Below are 22,437 nucleotides of genomic sequence, written 5' to 3' on the forward strand. Positions count from 1 at the left end.
CCCACTTCTCGAGCTTGTCCAGGTCCCTCTGGATGGCATCCCATCCCTCTGGCATGTCAACCACACCACTCAGCTTGGTGTCATCTGCAAACTTGCTGAGGGTGCGCTCGATCCCACTGTCTATGCCATTGGGTAATTTACCTCGATGCAGATCTAGATCTTGACTTTCTGTTGTCAGAAACATGCCGTTTTCCCTCTTGAATAGGTGGCTGTTCCACTTCCATATCCTAAAATATTAAGTTGACTGGGTGAGTAGCGCAAGCATTTTATTTCATTTTATGCCTAGAGGAATTACGTAACAGCACTAAAATTGCATTGAATATTCACATATGTGAAATTAAAATGTAATGCAACTCTCCTCAGAAGCTTCACCAATACTTCGTAGTCACTAATAGGGAGACAGTCAGGTATTAAATGAACTTAATACAACCACTGCAAAAACAGAATAATTTACACAAAATTCTCATTTTCAATTTGCAAATTATTGTTTTTCCACATTTTAGTCAATTTCCGCACCGCATATATCTCCACAGAATATGATTATATTCCTTAGAGTCAGTCAGTGGATCTTGCTCTGTCATCAAAATCACAGGCAAAGTAAGATCTACTAGAAAACTTTTCTCCAAGATGTTATAGGAAACTACTTCAAGCCATATATATAAGTAAATTACAAAACAATAAATTTGAAGAATGAAGCAGTTAAGTCATCAAAACAATACATAAAATGTAAGAACCTGCTTAAAAAAAACCAAAAACAGTAAGTTCAACACAGCTCTTCCTTCCTACCCCAAATCCTCTACAGCTTCCCACTCCAGAACATACTGTGTCCTGCCTAAACTTTAAGTAGTCTTCATGATGCGACCCTGGCAGGGAACATCCAAACAAGCAATCTCTCAGAATGTACTGATTCAACAGAATTCAAGACTAAAAAACTAATTACAAAGATACTCTTGAGAATTGTCCCTTTATTCCAAGCAGGAAGCAAGAACTTATTTCTAGAATCTGTGACATCACAGGTCACCACATAAAGACAGCTTGGTACCATCTCTATTTCTCATTTTAGGATTTCATTTTCTTGGAACAAAAGAGGCAAATATATTCAACTTTTTCTTTTTTTTAAATACAGGCTCATAAATAGACTTGCTCTTTGATTTATTCTTAATAGCAGCCAGTTACCAAACCAACAATATCCTCCAAAATCTTAGGAAGAGAGAGGTGTTTACAAACACTTGGATTTTTTTTAAACTTTTACAGACATCTGAGTCCATTTCCACTATATTAGCTATATACTAGGCCCTTAAAAATTAACTTTCCCACAGTTTCTCTCTACAATGAGATTGCATTGTTAGAATTCCATGGAACAAAATATTCCTGAAGCATGATGGGGACAGGAAAGGGAGGATGAGGGAAAGTGAGAAGCGGAAGGACAAAATGCAATTCAAAGTCTTTCACAAAAGGAGGCATAAAGCATACATATGCTAGTTTTGCTAGACTTCTGAAATACCAGATTTGTCATGTAGCACTGCAGCTATCCAACGTTCTCTCAGATGAGCTACCCTCACATCCATGGTTATCATGAAATTTCCTCTCCTGAACTAACTATAGTTAATATATATAATATATATATATAATATATAGAAAAAAACTATACATATTTGAGAAAGACATGCATTAGAGCATTTAAGTTTGTTTACTGCAAGGGGTCCTCACCTGCTGATGTGGTTTTTGCATGTGTGATTCACTCTGTACTGGAAAAGGAGACTGAAAAGTTTGCTGCACAGGTGCTGTTGGTGGAATCACAGGCTGAGCCATGGGTGGAAACTGCGGGGTAGGCAGGAGACCAAAACCTGGCATTTGCCCATTAGGAGGAAGCGGAACCTTTGAAGAAGCAAAAAACCACAAAAACTTCCAGTTAGGAAAAAAAATTACATGAGCTTTCCCAGTTTGCTAAAGTAGAATTGTATCTCTGCTCCAAAGTCACAATAAAAGACCAGAAGCCCAAGAAAGATTAAGTAGGTCAAGTGTTTAAGTGTATAAAATAAAAATCTTGTTCTTCAAAGCTTGACTGGAAGAGAGAACAAAAATATGTTTCTTGGGGAAGTTGGAGGGCTAAGCTATATTCACTCTTCACTAATAGGTACACTGCTTCCTTACTTCTGCGCCAAAGAAAACAACAAAAGATAGAAAACATAACACAACAGAGGGACAAGGGAAAACCCTGAAGTTACCTGGTGACGCATTGGATCCTGTTGTATTCCCATCATTCGCTGCTGAAAAGGATCCATATTTGGGAGTTGAGGAAATACTGGCTGTTGTATACCTTCTCCTGGAAATCCACTAAAACCAGGAATAGTTTGGTGAGACAAGTCAGTAGATACACAGATTTTTTGCCTTTATTTCTATGCACATTTACACATTCTTGCTTCAAATTTAGACAGAAAAATTATCTTTATTACGAACCCATTTCCTCTCTAAAAAGTGAAAACAAAAAAAGGAGAAAGAGTGGCTTCCTTATCTTTTCTCCACTGTAAGAGTAGTCCTTTAACATTTAAAGAAATGCTACATAAAGGTTTAAGCCTCTCTTCCCCCTGTACTTAAATGATCTTGCTAAAGATCTCAGTCTATGGAAATTTTTCATGAAGGTTGTCTGCCTCAAGCTAACTTTCCTCCTTTCCAGTTCCTCTTTTGGGAACAAAAGAAGTAAGCCTTTTCCTCAAGGAAAATAAACTGGCCATACTTTTGCTGGGAAAAAAAACTTTGGTTTGGGAGGAATTTAGGGCAGAGGAGAAAGGGATATGTATATCACACAAGGATTACAGTAATGCCATTCACTTCCCGATTCAACACACAGAATGGACAGTGCTCAGGGAATTAATGAGGTCTGTGCAGTTAATAGGACCTGTTTACAGGATGCAGTTTGTGTAAGAAACTGAACAGGATTTCAGGAAGATAAAGGAATTTCGTGGTGATGTGAAATGGAACTTTGTAGTATTTTAAGACACAGGTGCCATACAATTCTTAGATGATTCTGGACAGATCAGTTTTTCATATAGAGCATTACTGATTTTGTGTGCCCAAAATGAGACTACTGGAATCCAATCTTCAGAGGCATCTTACACAACTGTAAGGTAATAAGGACAGAGGCTTTGAAGTGCTACAAACAGAACATAAACATGCTGAAAAGCCTAGTCCAACGATCTCTAGTTGGGCATACACAAGCAGTGCTTATGTTTGACCTACCTCATCTTTCTGTACTCCAGAGTTCCATCTGTATTATAGGGAAAATACTACCAATTTACTTTAAAGGCATTTTAATTAACCAATACTTGTGGAACATTAAAGTGCTCAAGGTGATAAACACAGTAAGAAAGCTAATGACAAAGTTAGTGATTCTGTTTTTCAGAGCAGGGTTTGGATGGCATATACAGAAAGTAAGACATGGGGCCACATACTGAAGCAGGGAAAAAAGAAATATTGACTAACCCAGGTATTGAGCACCATCCAGCCTGTGCACTGAATGAGAGAGAGGTCCTGTGGAAAAAACTAGTATGTGATCATGTAATTTAAGACTTTATCATAATGCATATCAAAAGGGAAACAGGAGTCTGAGTTAGTTTGCGTGGGTATTTAATGTTTGAGAACGTAAAGCTGCAAAGCCAATTTTAATTTTTTAAATAGTTAAAACTACCACAATATTTGGAATAGCATCACTTCCCCAGCCAGCAAAGCAATCCAGCTGATTGATTACTAACAATGCCCTGACACACTCAGTTGTGCAATAAAAACATGGAACTCATCTTGAAACCAGAACTGAGCTTTTCTCTATAGAACACATTCCTCAATCGATGCAACATGCCAAACCTACACCGATCACCAAAGTAAAAAGACAAAAAAAACCCCACCAGAAGACGTTAACAACGTTTTAACTTTGGACTATAACAGTTAAGCACTGAAGTAACCTGGAATTTTAATCAGCTTTCTAACCTAAAGATTTTTTTAGAACAAAGATTTGTTAATTTTATTATGACACAAAACTTACAAAGCTGGCTGAGAAACTGAAGGAGAAGGAGCTGAATCTTCTTTCTTTGAATCTTCCACTGCTTCTGGTTCATCATCATAGTCAAACCGATCTAGCAGCTTCTGAAAGAAATTACATTGAGCCAACTATTTTTTCTGTATCTTATGTAATTGGCAGCCAAAATGTCCTTATTATCAAAGTCTTACTATATATCTAACAGCTCTGGAATTAAAGACAAGGCTAGAATCAGAGGAGGGGGAAAAAAAAAAAAAAAAAATCTATATTCTAATACAGAATCAGCAACTGTCCAAAACCAGTTTTATTCAGCTTCAGAAAATGCAACGGCTATAAAAACAGGAAGCCGACCTCCAAACGGAAAGAGAAGAAACAAAATTTGCACCATTTTTCTCCTAACAAATGGAGGACATCGAGGCATCCATCAAACAGTCTTCCGCTGAACTGAAAAAGTTAAACACAAAGAAGAAATGAAGACTTACTTTGTCAAATGATGTTTTTTGCTCAGGCGGTGGGAAAGCAGCTTTTTGTTCTGGTGGCTGTGCTGCTGTAGTTTTCAACTGAGCAGTAATAGCTTGAACCTGAGCCATCACAGTGTTATCTATGACCGGTGACTGGGGTTTTTGAGGCTGTTGAAAAGTCTGAAGAATTTGCTGAAGCTACAAAAACATATATAGTATTAGGTATATATTCTTATATAAACACATAGTATTGAAAGAGTTGTAGGATATAAATTTTACATCAAACCAGACTATGGCACAGGATGAACACCATCAACAACCTGACTGAACTATGGAGAACTTTCAGCAAGACCAAAAGTAATTTTTTCAATACTTCAGTGGCAAAATTCAGCAGATCCTAAGATTTCAGTACTCAGGCCTTTCAACACTGCAAACGTTTAAGAGGACCAAACAATAAAATTCAATATTTTGTTCGATATATTCCGCCTGTTCTTGAAACTTTGTAACTGCATCAATTCAGAACTAATTATTTAGGAATATATAACTTAATTATCCCCAAATACCATAATTACTGGATAGAAGGGTCACAGATCATTCAAATACTGACACTAACTCTTACAAGTTTTTCACTGAAGACCTTAGGGAGGCTTTTTGTTTTGCTTCAAATCAAGGATATTACTTCCATCATTTTTCCCCTCATTTAACATAAAAACTGAAGTTCGAAGGGAACCAAATATAAACAGGTTACCTGTTGTCCTTGCGTGGTTTGAAACAACTGAGCTACAGCCGCAAAGGCATCAGAACTGGGCAACTGTGGCACAGTAGGTACTGAGTTAGCAGTAACTTGAGGGGGGTCCGAAGGAACCTTTGCTGGAGGGGGCGGCGAACCTGAGAGTTTCATAGGAATTGAGAAAGTGCTACGTTACTCCAAAACATTCATCTTACTCTTCAGTGCATACATCTACTTCCTCAAAACAAGTGTCTATCTACAATATTCTATTTAACCCCAAAAGTCCTTTCTAAACTACCCCAAATTGCATATTCTATTCATTTTGCCTTTAACTGCTCCATTCACTGCTCACATCTGCGCATTATATACACCAAGAAAGAAAACAAGAGAAAAATGGCCTATCTGAAAGCTAGTCCAGCATGGTATTTTAGATCACAACTCAATGTTTATAATTGTACGATTTTAGAAAAGTTAAGAGAAAAACTATTACTTAAACAGTGTTAAGAAATGCGTATCAATACACTTAAAACGTTAGTTCTGGTTACAAAGTTCTGGACTCAATCTTTTGGATGAATATTTCAAATCAATCATCTAATGGTTCATTTTAAGAGCAACTGAGTTTCTCTTAATATTTTCTAGCAGTAACTGAACTTTTGCTGAAATGTCTGGTAATAATTAAAGGTTTTAAAAAATTATTTCACAAGCAACTCTCTCTTTGATAAGGTTTGTTGACATGCCACTTTTGCACAGGCACAAGCCAAACCTGCATCTGATAGATAAATCCTCCTACCATAAAAATAATTTTTACTAATTCTTCCAGGAAAAGACTCCCATTTCCACTGAGCTTTACTAAAACTGAGATCACATTTTAAGACATGCTATTAGCTTTGTCCATACATGCAGCTTTCCCATTCTCTTTGCTTTAGATTACAATGGGTTTTTTTAATAAACATTTTGCCAGTACAAAGTAAATTAGCAGCAATCCCATCAATTCTTACATGCTGTGAGCAAGTAACTATTCTTTAGCAAATATGTTTTAATGGACTACTATAAAACTATACAAGGAGAGACAGTCAAAAAAACCCCCCACAGATAGAAATATTTTTTAGTTTGAGCTACTAAGCAAATGTGTTTGCCTCACAATACCAACTTCTTTACAGCCATTCATCTGTTTGCAGTTTAAATAACTAGTGTTGACATGCAGCAAGCAGAGACAAATGTGTTGAATAATATTTTCCCAGAAGTCAGATGCTACATAAAAATACTGCAAAAAGATACGTGATTGTTTTTAAATATACATTAACTCCCAAATTATTTCCTATATATATTCAGAAGGATATTTGCTTGCTCAAGAGAGAAAATTTGCATTTCTCTCTCTCTTTTTTTGGCTAAACAGACTTTGTAGCATTATGAGCTAAACAGATTCTATTTCACATAATGCATTAATATATTTATTATTATTCATTAGCATATTTATTTCAGGGCCAAATTATCCCCTCTGCTGCATCTGAATAATCTCACTGAAATCAGTAATGCTGTACATGAAAATCTATGCAGAAGGCACCCAACCTGTTAGCTACTAGTGATGAGACAAAGATGGAAATAGTGCCGTGCCCTTGTCGTATCAGAATGAAATTGTATAGCCACCAGTCTGCACTCAAGCTCAGATGCTCAGACATTCCCTCCCCCTGCCCTGCCATGTCTATAAAACATGTCAATGGGATATGCTTTCCTAAACACCGCTGGAGACAAATTCACTTATGCTAGTGTGCATCACTATTTTGTTGTCTGTCACCACACCTCACTCGCTCCGTTACATTTTTTGCCAGTCCTACTCCAACATGCATGAGTGCAATAAATAAGGAGGTTACCAATGCTAAGTCTGAAACATAGAGTGCAAATTCAAAAAGAAGGCCCTCCGGAGAAAGAGAGAATTGTGGTATGCATAGTCTCATCCACAATCCAGTAACCTCACTACCAGCTTTTTATGTGGCATCAAATAGGTCAGTGAAAATACTGTGGGCAGGCTGTCATTACTTTACTCTTTAGGTCAGTGGTTTTCCACCAGTATCCCGTGTAAAAGCCTACTGCCCGGCATAAATTTACTGTTCAAGAATTTGGATTTGAAACACCAGTTAAAATGTTTCGGGGCTGCATACTGAAAGAGACTGACAGCTGTTGCTTTCAGATACTACGTTGATTCAAAGAAAGATGAAGCTCTTAACATGTAAGATCACGCTTTACTTATCCAGATTCTAACATTTAAAAAATGACATCAGAATTATAAAATTGAGAAACAACAGAAAAATATTTCAGACCAAAAGAAAAAAAACTAAAGATTTTTTTAAGAGGGGACACTGAAGTATCTGTAAGTAAAGTGTGCACATATGTATGTACATATGCATACACGATATAAATTCCAGCTATTTTCCAAGTGTTCACATTCTGATAATTTCTGAAGTACAGTATCAGCATTTATTTACAATGAGTTCAGCTGTTCCACATAATTGTGACAACAAAGTTGAGTTTATTAATATGCTACTGTTGAAACTAATAGTAGGCGCTTTAATGTGAAAGCAAACAAGCTATTATCAATTGCCCTTTTAAAAGAAGAAGTTATAATGTCATACATACCTTCATTATTAGTAGCATTTTCTGTCATTGGTGCAGTGGCACTAGTTCCTGCTGCCATATCCAGAAGAGGTTGAATTATTTCAATTTTAAATACTCCATTTTTCTGCCAAAGGTTCAGGACACGGACTATTTTACTCTGTTGAAACAAAAGCAAGCATCACCGCTAAAAACAGCTTTCGAAGTTATAATGTCATACATACCTTCATTATTAGTAGCATTTTCTGTCATTGGTGCAGTGGCACTAGTTCCTGCTGCCATATCCAGAAGAGGTTGAATTATTTCAATTTTAAATACTCCATTTTTCTGCCAAAGGTTCAGGACACGGACTATTTTACTCTGTTGAAACAAAAGCAAGCATCACCGCTAAAAACAGCTTTCCTAGTTCACAAATTCCAAATTCATCTTCTGTACATTGAGACAGAAGGTTTGAACAGTATAGGAGTTCAACATAATCAAGGCATACCTATTTAACAACCCCTATATTGTCACATAGGTCAGCAAGACCTTTTACGTGGCAAAGATAAAAACTGCCAACTTATTTTACCATCTGCTTTAATAAAAAGCAACTTGTGCCATTTTTCTAAAACTATTCTGGCCAGTCAGAAAATCCAGGTTTGGTATACAATAGAGGAAGTCACATCAGCCCCACCATTTCTTCACAGATGGTCATAAAGGGGTGAAACAAACAACAAATGCGACGAGACAGAGAAAATGAAAGATAAGCTGAAAAACTCTAATGGAGAGGAGCAATTAGACCATAAAATGCTAGAACAAAGCTTTAAAGTTACATAGAAGATTGTTTGCTTTAATTTTTTTTTTACTAACCCAACTAATTCTATGTTGACACCAGAAAACCCATCTCCGTCATTATTCAAAAGATCAGGAATGTAAGTGGAAAACATTCTAACTGATCACTGCAGAAAGATTAAATTAGAACCTCTGATTGTCAGCTGTTATTTTAAGCTCGTTTCTTTTTTTAACATTACAAACAATGAAGCTTTCAGGAACAAGCTGGAAATTAGTCTTTCCTTCTTTTGCCCAGTATTAAACAATAATATCTAACTAGATGTGCTGCTTCAGTTGGAACATACAAGCAGGTAAAAGTCAGAATACATGTTATATTGACATACCTGTCCTTTTTGTATACTTAGTCATCTGATCTGCACACATATACATTTTAAGTACTTCTTACTTCTACTGTAACTGCTAAGAATGAAGCAATTCTGTTCCTTCTTGTTTCAACAATAAAATGCCTTACTGTGACTCAGTTATATACACCCATGCAAACCCACCTATACTTTCATAAGCTAAGCGATTAAAGAATTTCACAAAATGTTTTCTACAATAATATCAATTAGAGAGAAACCTGAAATGGCTATAGTTAAATAAGATTTTGGTCTGAAAAACAGTTAGCTTTAAAACAGCAGCATTTTTTGGCTTTGGGTATTCTATCTCTCCAAAAGACTTGAAAATAATATGAAGGCCAGAAAATGAATAAATTCAATACCCTTGTTTTCAGTCACATATTAATCTTACAGAAAGGCTGTTAAAAAAAAAAAAAGTAGTATCATTCTCTTTGGATATCATCCATAGTTGTTGTGTATGTGCAGATCAGGTTTTTTGTTTAGGTACTGGAAATTCATTAAAGCAAGCATATTATAAGTAGTATTATTCCCCTACTGGAAACTTAATTATTTTCGCAGTGAGAGATCAGGTAGTTCCATAAAGGAAATGGATAGTCTAATTCATTTAGATGAACAAAATGGTAACCACAAAAGACAGAAAGAAGAAGGGACTGCTCTATTTCACCAGGGTATTAACCCAGAAGCTCCAGAATATCAGATTCAAGGCCTAAAGGTCTAAATGTTCCACATTAGAAAACTACAGAGCATCAAAGCCTTTCAAAAGCTTAGTTAGAAAGTTAGGGAAAAAGTCAGTTACAAAAAGAGCACTTTGCTCTTACAGTACTACAATTAAGAAAAAGAGCAAGTAGGCAATGTTCTGGAAACCAATTGGCAACTTCTAAAGCACACTTATCTTGGGAGTCTTTTGAAATTGTTCTGACAGAGGGTATAAAAGCCATCTTCTGTTGGTAGCAACCTGGACCATCATGAATTCAGGATACTTTCTGAGCCTCTGTTCTAACAGCAAGTACAGCAAAACTAAGAAAACCGAGGCCTTAAACCAGTCCTGACAATGAACAGCAGCAAGAAAATTCTCAAGTATGGGATTTGTAAAGACTGAAGAAATCAACACGATGATTTTCTTAGAAAATATTTGGAAGCAGAACTTTCACTGCCTGCAACACTGGAGCGTCTCCTATAACACTTTCTTTTTGTGGGAGACACCACCTTCCATAGTAAGTTTTCCTGAAGGAGCCTCAAGAAGAAAAGTTTTGGCATAGTCACACACACTGTTGAAGTGTCTGCGTAGGCAAAACAAAACTGATGAAGTTAGGCAAAATAAATATTTTAACTAGAACTTTCATTTAACTATCACCTTTGATAATCTTTCTCAGCATGTTTTACTATTTCATATAACAACATTCATTACCATGGACATAGAGAATCACCAAGTTAATTTTCACGTAAGTGGAAACACCAAGATTGCACTGTTATCAATTCACAACAACACTTGAGAAATTATAGTTGTACCTTGTCTTCAGATGGACAGAGATACAAATACTGGAATGTGGCAGTAATATTTTTAGAGAATCTTGGCCCAAAAACATCTTTGTCCGTTCCAAACTGATGACGAGACTGACGAACAATAGAGTCAATAACGTACAATCCAGGGACTTTATATTCAGGTTTGCACTGAAAACATAAAAATATTTTCCATTATGCAGTGATACTATGCATTCACCTTAGATCCTTACACAAAATCTATACTTAGTATACTAGGGTAGAAAAAAAAAAAGTTAAATTCTTTTATGTAGAATTCTCTTAGTGCTTTACTTTTGTTTTGTTTATAGAAATGGAAAAGAAAGGAGAAAAACATGCTTTCACATTTGGGACAGAGTAAATATACCTGGATAGCTTGAAGCAGCCTTTATCTTCTCAATCACTGCTTTTAAAGAACCTTTAGCTTGACAACATGTAACCACAACGACAGGTCTACTACATTACAGTACAGACTGTCACAACTCTGCTTTCAAGCTACCTCACACTCAATGCACTGAACTACTTCCACCAAGACTATTCTCCAGAATTTAATGCAAAGTCCTTCTCCTTGGAGGTCTCTGAAGGACTTTGAATGAAAAAAGAGTATTTTCCTGTTCACTCAGAGGAACTTACTCTAGGCAGCATGACAGTTTGGTTTTAGTGAGTATTACATTCTAGCCTGTTGTTCTACATGCCTAGGCAAGCATGGAAACTATTTTCTGAAAATATTTATTATCTTAGCCAGTGAAAATTAATTTGAAGTTCAGTACCTCCAGTTTCCTCCCCAGTTGCTGGATAGAGGAGGAAGGGGGAATTTCACAATATTTTTTTTTTCTCCCCTTCTTAATGTACTACGGAAAACTAAAATGAGGAGAAGATACAGACAAAGAGATACCAAAAATGTATAAAATCCTAACAAAACAGAATTTCCTCCCTCAATACCTGAATAACAGAAGCCTTTTTGATTATTTAGTAGCATTATTAATAATATTTAGTAACAGATGCAGACAATATCTTTACCAGTAGATTATTTTTTACTTTTTACCTTTTTGATAAATTTCTCTACAATCTGGACAACATGCTTGTAGAGCTGGAAAATAAACACATAAATTAATTTATCATCTACTCAACAGTGGCGCATCATTTTAGAAGTATTTCAACTCTTTGCTTACTACCATTTAGGAAAGACTACAAAATATTGTAGTCACATTCTAAAAAGAAGTATGTTATCAAGCTAAGTCTATCAAGCACAGAGAAAAAGATTTCATGGGGGGAACACACAGAAACAAGCCATCCTTTCTGTCAGAAGTGAGTCAGTGTGTACACAAAAGACATACTGCTTCTAGAGTATTAGTGAGAGCTTTCTGGATTTACTTTCTAAGCAAGTCTGCTATGTTTTAATATGCTAAGGTGCAGTTGCATCCTGCAACATTTAAAATTTTATTACATAGAAATCACAACACCCTAGTGGGTATAGCATTAAAAAGCAACGATTCAAAAAAATCAAGCTGGCATTATGCTACCAGTCTAAAACCAAGAGATGATATTCACCACCCACTTGTTTCTAGGTAACATTCTTAATGCCAACTAGAATAAAACATCTATGAAGCTAAGACTGGGAAATCCAGAGTTGCATTTACTTATAAGTAAAATAATAAAACGTTGCTACTGTTACAGTTTCATATTTGTTCTATTATACTTTACCTTAATAGCTTTAATGGCAGCTTTTGTGATGAGAATCATTTTTGCTCGGGAAATAGGAGGTTTCATCTCCATCAGTGAAAAGAGCTAAACAGAGAAAACAAATATTAAAGATGTATTCTGAAGTTTAAGCAGTTAACCAAAAAGACAACATTTCAAACTACTGATTGATTACTGACATTCCACACTGTATCGCTACAACGCTGGCTGGCCCTTGAAACAAAGAGACTAACAGGAAGATCTTTCTAGGCAATGTTCAAAGCTGTCTTCCTTGTGAACTAACCCATACTCACTGATCTACCAGATTTTGATAAGGCTGCTGTCAAAGTTCCATTTGTGTCGAAAAATTAGTATCTGCTAACTTATGGTACAGACACTGCTAACTTACGGTATGGGAACTTGCTATTTTACAAAAACAATATAAAACAGAAATAACTGCAGCTTGATTTATATTAGCCTGAGTATCTACTTACCAAAGAGAAATATTAGGACGGCCCTACAGATAACTAGACTGACATAATCCTATAGTCTTAAAATAATGTGCATGAAAGTATGACAACTTTCATCCATCAAGGCAATCAAATCAATACTAAGTTGTCAAATTATCCTGCTATATACAGGCATTGCAAGTGTCTTTAATGGAGATGTTTACCATTTTGTTTGCTATGACCACACCATATTATTATTAAAATTAACTGCACCAACTGTTTTGGCGAATCCTCTGCTCTATTCTCCATACTAATGTCACCCAGTGGAAAAGTTAATTCCTCAAGGACAAAGTTTTCAGAAGTTACTAGTCTTTACAGATGACAGTTTGAGGCATTCTGTGAACCCGACTTAGAGAATAATTCTGATCTCGTTTCTATAAACATAGCCCAGGCACACTATTTCAAAGAGTTTTAATCATATCAGAAGTTAAGAAGAGTGCTATTCTGTTAAGACCATTAAGCACAAAAAGGGATTCTGCGGTGCTAGATTTAAATACTCTTTTTTTTTTTCCGAAGTCTGAATTCACAGAAAGCATATTCTATATTCAAAACATGTAGGATACAGGTAGGACGTTCAGCTCTTCAAATCTGAAAGTGTGACTCTACGCAAAAAAACCCCAAACTTCATTTTCACAAATAGCATCACCATGACTTACATCTCATGTGTGAGGAAATTTATTACAAAACACTTTCAAAAAGCCTTGAACCTAGGCATTCAAAAAAGACACCGCTCTGTCTTCCAGTATTCACCGTAACTCTGAAAACAAGTATTAGCTTCACATTTCAGAAAGGGAGAGAAACTAAAACTTGCACACAGAACTGTCAGAGCTGATGAAACATCTGTGAAGGGCTGAACACAGAAAGCTGAGGGAAGAGGGATACATTTTCCGCAGGACCCCAGCACCACCTGAACAGCATGACATTCTTCCTGTACTTTGCTTCCTGTGGAGCATTTTAAGAGAGTAGGGAAATAAGGGATTTGGGGAGGTTTGTTTTTAAATAACAGTCCTACAGCCTGGCACTCATAAGCATGCATGCACATACACCAGTAAGACACCAAAATCCAGTGCACATTTCACCCCCTTCCAGACCACTCTGCCTACTCTGGATCGACAGTGAATTCTATATATTCCATAAGCTGCTGTTGTAATTTCACATCGTAAAACAACCAGTTGCAAAAACTACACCGTATGCTACACTATGTTTTTATGGCGTACTGGGCACACTTCTGTTCTACTAGTCATTAGACCTGAAAGCATAATCCACATTGGCTTGTCAGGACCATTCGCTCTTCTCCAATCTTCCTTCCCATCTTCCAAGCAGAAAGAGAAGCCAGGACATCCCGGTACTATTTTTTAATTCCTCCTTCTATATCACAGCTCATGGTTAGGTGCTCTGCTTCGTTAAATATTATTTTCTATCCTTCCCATAACCTTAACTTCCTATTTAAGCTGTGGTTTACTAAAGGTAGGATCATTACATTGTCATGATTTGTCCAGTACAAAAAACCATGGAGATCTTCAACATTTCCTACACACACATAATCATTTTTACCTTGAAATATTACCCACAAATCATAGAAAAAATGGTTTTGCATTACATAATTTGATTTTGCTCTTCACAATAAAGAAAACATAGAGCCCTTGAATACTAGCCAAAAACGTAATCAATTATTTGCCACAAAGCAAAACTGAAGAATAAAAGTACCTTCAGTTGACAGTGTAATGGAAAGTAAGATGTCATTTAAAATTTTATCTCTTATTTTTCTGTCAGTTCAAAGTTCCAAGATACTTGTGAAGTGACCAACTTAAACAGATTTATCCATTGTCTCAGTTAAGGAAAAAAACAATGCAGAAGATAAAAAAATTTGGCCAAGTATTTACAGGCAAGTAAAGTGATAACAAGACTTTCAGCAATACAAAATGAAAGCCTTACACCAATAAAATACAAAGACTAGGCAAGAAGGTATTTACTTTCTTAATTCAATTCCTATTCCAGGAGATATGAAAGAAGAAAAATTGTCCCTCAAGACAGTGGTAGCCAGATACCTTTTCCAACACCGACATCAAGTCAAGACCATGACTTTCCATTACTAATCTCCATAAAAGGCAAGTTCTAGTGGCAGAATGTTTGATTTTCAAGGCCATTCAAGCAGTAAGACATACTTCAGCTAACATCCCTGCTTGCTGAGAAATCACAGTATGGACAAATAAAAACTGTCAGATAAAAGACAGAAGGAGAGAGGTGTCTGTGAGTTGACTTGTTTTTTTAATATAGTTCTTTAGAATAAGTGCAAATACACTTGATGAACAAAGTCAGTGCTATTATTAAAACTCAGGAAAATCTGTTTTAAGAGGTAATGAAAGACAAAAATTTCCAAAACCCAACACCCACAAACAAACCACCAGAAGGCTTGAAAAATGAGATGGAGGAGGAAAAAAGGAGCCAACATTAAGACAGGCACTCCATATCCTTTCCTTTACACGCCAAGAAGCAACTGGTCCTCCAGAAAAAGAAGCCAGTCCCATATAACGAACAAAGAAACCAGTGTGAAAGCAGCACTTCAGCGTTCGTATTTCAGGAACACAACCTGAGAGAACCAGGAAACTGGGAGATCTCATAGCAGGACAGAAGATGACAATAAACAAGTGGCAGCAAAAAACCTAAGTGTCTTAAAAGGTATCCCAACAATGACCTTGCAACCAGTGGCAGGGGGTGGGGGAGAGGGAAAAAAAAAAACCCCAAGGAGGAAGAAACTGCCAAAGGGCAGGAAAAGGGAAATCAGCTAGATGCACTGAAGTAGCCAGGGAGGATGCAATAAAGAATATGGTAGCTTGGAGAAGTCATTAATTAAAGAACACGAGAGGCTGAAACTTAGGCTAATAAGGCAGGAATAAACAAGAGCTTTGGAGGAACAGGATTGAGCAGATCACTGTAAATTGTTCCTTTGCTGTTACAGCTGGGCAACAGCAACAAAAACATACTAAAAGCAATGAGGTCAGTACACACGGATAGTTCCAGCTCAGGATGAACTACAGCTGAAATATGCATCAAATTGAGATGCAAATATTTTTATATATAAATACAGATGCACACATACATATATATACACACAGATATGTATATGCATATATATGTGTGTGTGTGTATATATATATGTATTCTGCCCTCTCTTCACACACACCCCCATCACTATCTCTTGGAATAGCGCATCAAAACTTTGTTGCCTTTTTAATTTTTCGTAAGATTTTAGAATACCAAATGACTGTTTTAAAGCTGATTTTTATTTAATTTTCAGTATCATAGTTACACGTGTCAAAACCATGTTTTAAAGACGGGTAAATCTAACAACCTTACTAGTTCCTCGTGGATTTTCACTGTTAGAAGGGGAAACTGTTCAGTAACACACCTATGTACTTTACATTTGCATATGTTCAATTAGACTTGGATCTTCTTTCATACTCATTTCCCAAACCAATATATGAAAAAAGCCCCTATTTTCAGAGGACCGTCCCTCCAATAATACATCTAATTCCTCAAAGGGCACCATGATCAGCTCAAGAAACAACCTAGACACAAAAACTTAACACTTTATTTAAAATATAAAAGAAACGTGATAGATGTAACAAAGGCAATGATAATTTGCAGCTTGAGAGTGTTTCCAATGTACTGCCTCACAACAGGAGCCTGTCCCTGGAATGCTCTACCCTGTAAAGCTTGACCTGCTAGAAATGAATTGCTGCTGTTACCGACCGTAACTGGATGTTTGGAGAAAAAAAACAGCTCCTAGTTGTTTTCTACCTTCCCTCCCCATATAGTGACACCACTGGCTAAAGAAAAAAGCAGTTTAGCTCTGCCTTTATTTCTACTGCCCACTGCCCCCAATCCATTCATTTGGCAACGAAAACCACCCAGGGTATCCCATTCACTGGGATGGGGGGGGGTACCATAGGGTGAGAGACAGCAGGGGAAAAGAGGTGAAGTGAAACTTTATTTTTACATAAGAACTAATTAATCCAAGGACTATTCAAGAATTATATCTTTATTCAGTTTGATAATTTCAGTAGTTTAAGAATTGTCTCCTGCTGTCTGCGTGGATTCTTCACACACAAGGAAAAACTACTGTAGAAAAAACTAGTAGAAAGGCTTAGCCACAAAATGTTATCAAAATCATTAAGGCAAAGGTCATAAGAAAAACTTTCCTATTTCAGTTATAATAGTCTCACCTGTTGAAAGTAGTATGAAAAAAACACACTTTTGTTTTACACAAGCTCTAGCTTAGGATACAATTTCAATCTAAGAATTTCCAAACATTTCTGGAACCTCCCTCCCTGTATTTGGAAGTCTGTGCACTGTAGCTGCACGTTTTTAAAAGCACCATGTTTTTAAAAGGAATCATTTCGCTGTTGCTCTGCATCAACTGGATAGAAGCAGCACAGATAGAAGTGTGATCTACAGAAAGAAACACAGTGTTTAGTGATTAGTGGATATTGAGTGCTCAGGTCATTTTTACAATACTCTCGTTCAATCTTCCTTTCTCCAGTTTTCAGAGCAGTCTAACACACCCTCAACAATTTCATCAAGTCTTATGTGTCCAAGAACATTTCTGTAAGCAGACTCCATACACACATATGACACAGTCAGTACTCTACATTCACTCATTATTTTTTTGAAGGTATTTTATTTATGCATTTAGAAACCACCCGATACAGCCAAACTACAAGTCACTTATAGACATACAATTGTACTTATTTGTTCATGTGCCCACAGAAAAAAAAGGATGATGGAAGACGTGACTAACAAGCACAGATACCATACTTACTATTTTGTTAACAAAATACCATTACTATTAATGCATGATCAGATCTTTAAAAGGTCAGATGTTTTAAAAAATACACACGGGTCCAAAGAAAATCTGTTAGCCACATACATTTTCCTTCCTCTATAAAACTCATTGCTTCCTTTCCTCTTCAGGTCCCCATTCTTCCTTGAGCTACTAAGAAAAGGAGAAAGATAATGATGTCTACTAAACTTCTGTTGCTAAGCTGTGTCTCAGAGGATCAATGCAAGTTTTAAATTCTTGACCATCAGCTGTGAAGCATACCAAGCATTAGGTGCTGCTGAAGGTAAGAGACCACCATAAAATTCATGGCTGTCAGGCTACATTCTTTGGAAAATACTGAGATTTAAACTTGACCAGATATGAACCCCGGGCAATGAAGCCAAATAGTAAGCATCAACTAAGCTATTTCTGTGGCCTAGAAAGACCATTCACAAATTCTGAACCACTGGGCAGAAACATCTTTACAAAAGACACTCGCATGAAAATGACATCATAAAAGTAAACCGAATAGAATTTTGTTTTCTACACAAATGTTTTTGAAATTTATCTGCTTCTTTGGATCAGTGCGATGCTCGTTAAGTCCAGCATGTCTCCTGAAAAGCTGTTCATCTCATTTCTTCTCTTATCAAGAATCTCTACTAGAATGCCACAGCTTTCAATATTCCTGCAAACAGTTCAGACCAGAAGCAATAGACACAGCTCTTTCAGGATCACAGCGATGATGACCCTTCAATTACCGTGACACAGTCATAAAAGCAATAAAGCAACTTCCATCCCGAAAGAGCTGCACACTACTTCTGCAATAATTTCAGTCCAGGTCTCACAGTTTAAAAAAGGCACTAAATTCACTCTAAAACTCCAGTGTAACTCTCCTATCTTTCTCTCCCTCTACCCCATCCAAACAGCATTTGAACTGCTGCTTAAGAACTCTCCCAAGACATGTGGGAGGCAGCACTGACTTAAAAAAAAAACACCTATTGCACCTACTGGAATACGGGAATCATTTCAGGCAGTTACAACAGGTAGCAGCTTTCACCGTTTTCTTAAAGAGACAAAGGGTGCCAAAACGCACAAAAGACTACGTTAATCTTTCCTGCAACCACAGATATTGGTAGTTGTGTCCTTGCTGCTTTGCCATACAACAGAGGGAATCTAACTGGGGTTCATGAGTTCCAGTAGCTGCTGAAGAACCACTGTGAAGGATATCCTGCTAACCTCTATTTATAGGACCTGGGGAGGGGAGGGGAAGGACAGGGAGCAACACATTGTAATAGAACATGCAAAATGAAGTCTTACCAATAGCATAAGATAGCTGTACTAGCTCAAAAATACAACTGTCCAGTTCACTGAATATGGATAAATAGTAAAGAAGAACGCTGCAGCTCTAACTTTAAAGAAACAGCCCACAAAATATCTATCCTGTTTGTGATCTAGGCACGCTTAAGTGGGATATCAATTGTTTTGGTGGTACAGATTAACTGTTACCAACCTGAGACACACGATTAATACAAATATAAGATTACCAAATAGGAAACTTGACTTTATTCTACTTCCAGCAGCAAGACTGTGAAGAAATCTCTATTTCTAACTTTTATAACCAGTGAACTATCCCTCAAGTTTTTCAGATTAAAGAAAAGGAAACACATATCCCCTAAATTAAAACATGACAAGGATTAAAACCTTTATAAACCATGATGGATGTGTGGTTTTGGTTGGTTTTTTGGTTTTGTGTTTTTAGAAAAATGTTGTTTTCTTAAAAACACAACAGTTTTGCATCATTATCAAGTTACCTTTTGTGACTTACTTACACTGTACTATTAATTTAACACAACATATACACCTAACAGTACATGAATTCTAACTCATTCTTCCAGGATACAGTTTGAACTAATTTTCTCAGGGAAAATATACTATACTACATAACTGTCAAATCCCACCTATTCAGTTGGTAGTATCTGCTCAGAGTACAACTGGATAAAAATAAAGCAGCAAATGTGTTTGGTCAATACAAAAAATGTGCTTGCTCCTGTAGAAAAATAAGAATTTCTAAGAGGCACATCTACTGGTAAACTTGCATTCAAAATATAGGTACAAAGAACAGGACTAAGAGAATGGGCAACACAATCAAACACGATCAAATTACACAACCTGTCTAAGTCACCACCCATTGCCAGAGCCAAACTAATTGACTCTTAAGTGTTCTTTCCTAGCTTGCCACAATTGCTAAGTGCAACGTGCTAGTTCAAACCTCCATATTTAAGTTTTACCTCACAATTCAGATGGGCAGTTAAGATCACATACTTACCACAATTAGCTGACAGGCAGAAACTTGTTACTTCACTGCAACATAATCATACATACCGTCAGAAGCCTATAACCCAAAGGGCAGAAACTGAACTTCCGAGTAGAATTGGAACCTAAGTCAGCCAAAACTACTAATGGTTTCTACTGGACTGGGTGAACAGCTTCAGCCAAAACAAAACGGTTCAAATTGCATAAATAAAAGTGTTGCTGGTGCTTTTCTCTTCCTCCCTTAAGCTCTTTTGTCTGAGAAGAGGATAACAGCCTAATAGCTTAGAGGATGCCTGATTTGAACTTGGACCTCCCACCATTCAAGAAATTGCTGTAATTGCCAAACCCACCCCAAAAAAATCCCAAATGATCATATCACCTGAAGCAGTAAGTGGCATCTCCTTCTTCATGTAGACTGGCAAAGAGCTGACAGCTGCTACCTCCACAGAAGAAGAGACAGTAAAGCTGGAAGCGCATCACCTCTAGCATACATGGGAAGTCCAGCACAAAACTCATGGCTGCTGCAGTTAAAAGTTGCCATTATAAAACTGCAATTCTCTGTCTACAATGGTATTGTACAGCCAGCAAGTCCAGGAATTCTTGACCTACAGGGTATTCTGTAGATACCCCGATCTTCACTGTTGAAGCTACTCCACTCTCAATAAAATAATTAAGTATTCAGTGAACAGAGACTGGTACCTCTCTAGTCCTTACAACGTCTATGCATTATAAGACAGTCTTACAGACAAAATGAGTTCTCACACACTCACTGTGCTATTCCCACCATTCTGTGAATAACGTTGATACCTTTTGTAAAACAGCTCTTTCACTTTCTCCGCTTTCACTGAGAAAGCCCAGAAATGGAACAATATCTGACTGTAAATCTTGCCCTCCTCAAAAAAGTTTCAGATGTTTCACACTTTATTTTAGTATGTATTGTTTTGCACGCACAACTTCAGGAAACGCATGCTGGAAAGTTAAGAGAACAGTTTAAGAACTGGACTTTATGTTCTTAGCTAGCGTCATACACATGCCTTCTGAGAACAGGACAGTAATTACACAAACCCTGAATTTATTAACATGCTAGCTTTACGCATAAGTAGTCCTACAGAACTAGTCATACGTACAAATGATTGCAGAAGGGATTTTAGCAAGTATAGTCTTCTTCCCTGTAACTGATGTTCAGATGAAATCCAGTGTTTTACTACCTTTCAGCAGCCAGACATCAGAATTTCACTCAATATTTCTGATTGTATCAAACAAAAGCATCACGCTTTTACTACATCTGAGAGGAAGATGTATGAAATAAAACATGCCCATTTCTAAAACGGAGATTAGTCACAGAATACCAAGAAACACTGCTTTCACTCTAAAGTCACGCAGACTTTCACCACCAGATCAGCAAAAGTGGGTTTTATTGTTTGAGAAACACTAAGCACTGTCTGTACAATTAAGTTTTATCAGGTAGCAACATGTTGAAATGAATGAAGTGAAAGCAATCATCTGCTAGAACTTCTGTTTATATTTAGGTAGGTAAGAATATTTCTGTTCTCTGTTTACACCAAAATTGAAAATGCCGCATGCGTGCCATTCTATTTTAACGCATTTGGGAAGGTTGCTTTGTACCCTTCCATACCACTGGTTCAAAACAGCACAATACACCCATAACACAGGCAAATAAATAAAAAGAAAACCGTTAACAGGAGGTACATGCTATCTACTTTTCACTTTGTACTTCTATAATTTCGTTAAGAATGAGTAGATTTTCAGGTGTGTGTGTGTGTATGACAAGCAGTTGCAGAGAGTGAACTTTACACAGCATGACTTCATCACATGAGAGTAGTCTGCCATTTTTCCTGTTTCTGTTCAGCAAACATGCACAGCAACCTAACCTTCAAAATATATGAAACATTCTGGAATAGGTTCTGGCTTAGCTTTAACTGATTATCTGCAACGAGAATATGCATGTTCTATAGTCCATACAGGACCTGCAAAAGTCAAATCATCAAATTGAGGCGCGAGCGTCATCTAACTTAAGAATCGTTTGAAGTCATGTGTCAGAAACTTTATAAAGCAGAGGCTATTTTGTTACATATTATGCAAAAAACAATCACGGTCCATTTTGTTTCCAACTCCGACTGGCTGACTAAGGAATCAAAAAAAATCACCAGAAGACAGTGACCTTCTGTGTACCACGAAAGAAGACTGAACGCCTTACGCTTTCCAACCTACCTCCCATGTCCCTAGCGTTGGGGTCGATCCCTTAAGTCCCATCCCCAGGCATCGTTTCTATACAGAGATAAGCCCCCTCGCAGTTTTCCCTCTCTCTATTCAACCTCCAGCCTATCCTATTTGCCGCCTGTTCACATGGCAGGTCTCTCGCCAAACCGCTGCGAGGAAATAAAAGTGCCTCGCGCCCTGAAACGCGGCTTCCCCCTCCTTAACAACACGCACGCAGCGGGAACGCCTTGTAACAGGGATCCCGGCTCGGGCGCTCTCCAGGGGGCCGAGGAGGAAACTGGTGGGGGGCAGAGAGGGGGGCCCGAAGATCCCCTCAGCGCCTCCCCCCACCCCGGCCCGTGCGGGAACCTG

At 37.2% G+C, this 22,437-nt stretch overlaps 1 protein-coding gene across 1 annotated transcript in view; it reads right to left on the reverse strand.

Moving 5' to 3' along the window:
• Positions 1-12,305, reverse strand: part of SCAF4 (SR-related CTD associated factor 4) — a 36,767-nt gene extending 24,462 nt beyond the window's left edge. The window contains 11 exon segments of the mRNA XM_019473072.1: positions 142-227; positions 1,711-1,878; positions 2,229-2,337; positions 3,484-3,531; positions 4,040-4,140; positions 4,516-4,692; positions 5,243-5,382; positions 8,059-8,194; positions 10,513-10,674; positions 11,567-11,611; positions 12,226-12,305. Coding sequence (XP_019328617.1) covers positions 142-227; positions 1,711-1,878; positions 2,229-2,337; positions 3,484-3,531; positions 4,040-4,140; positions 4,516-4,692; positions 5,243-5,382; positions 8,059-8,194; positions 10,513-10,674; positions 11,567-11,611; positions 12,226-12,297 — 1,244 coding nt within the window. The 5' untranslated portion in view covers positions 12,298-12,305.
• Positions 12,306-22,437: the final 10,132 nt, after the last annotated feature.

The sequence above is a fragment of the Aptenodytes forsteri genome, unplaced genomic scaffold (assembly GCF_000699145.1).
Source record: "Aptenodytes forsteri isolate BGI_AS27 unplaced genomic scaffold, ASM69914v1 Scaffold2, whole genome shotgun sequence".
NCBI classification, from domain to species: Eukaryota; Metazoa; Chordata; class Aves; order Sphenisciformes; family Spheniscidae; genus Aptenodytes; species Aptenodytes forsteri.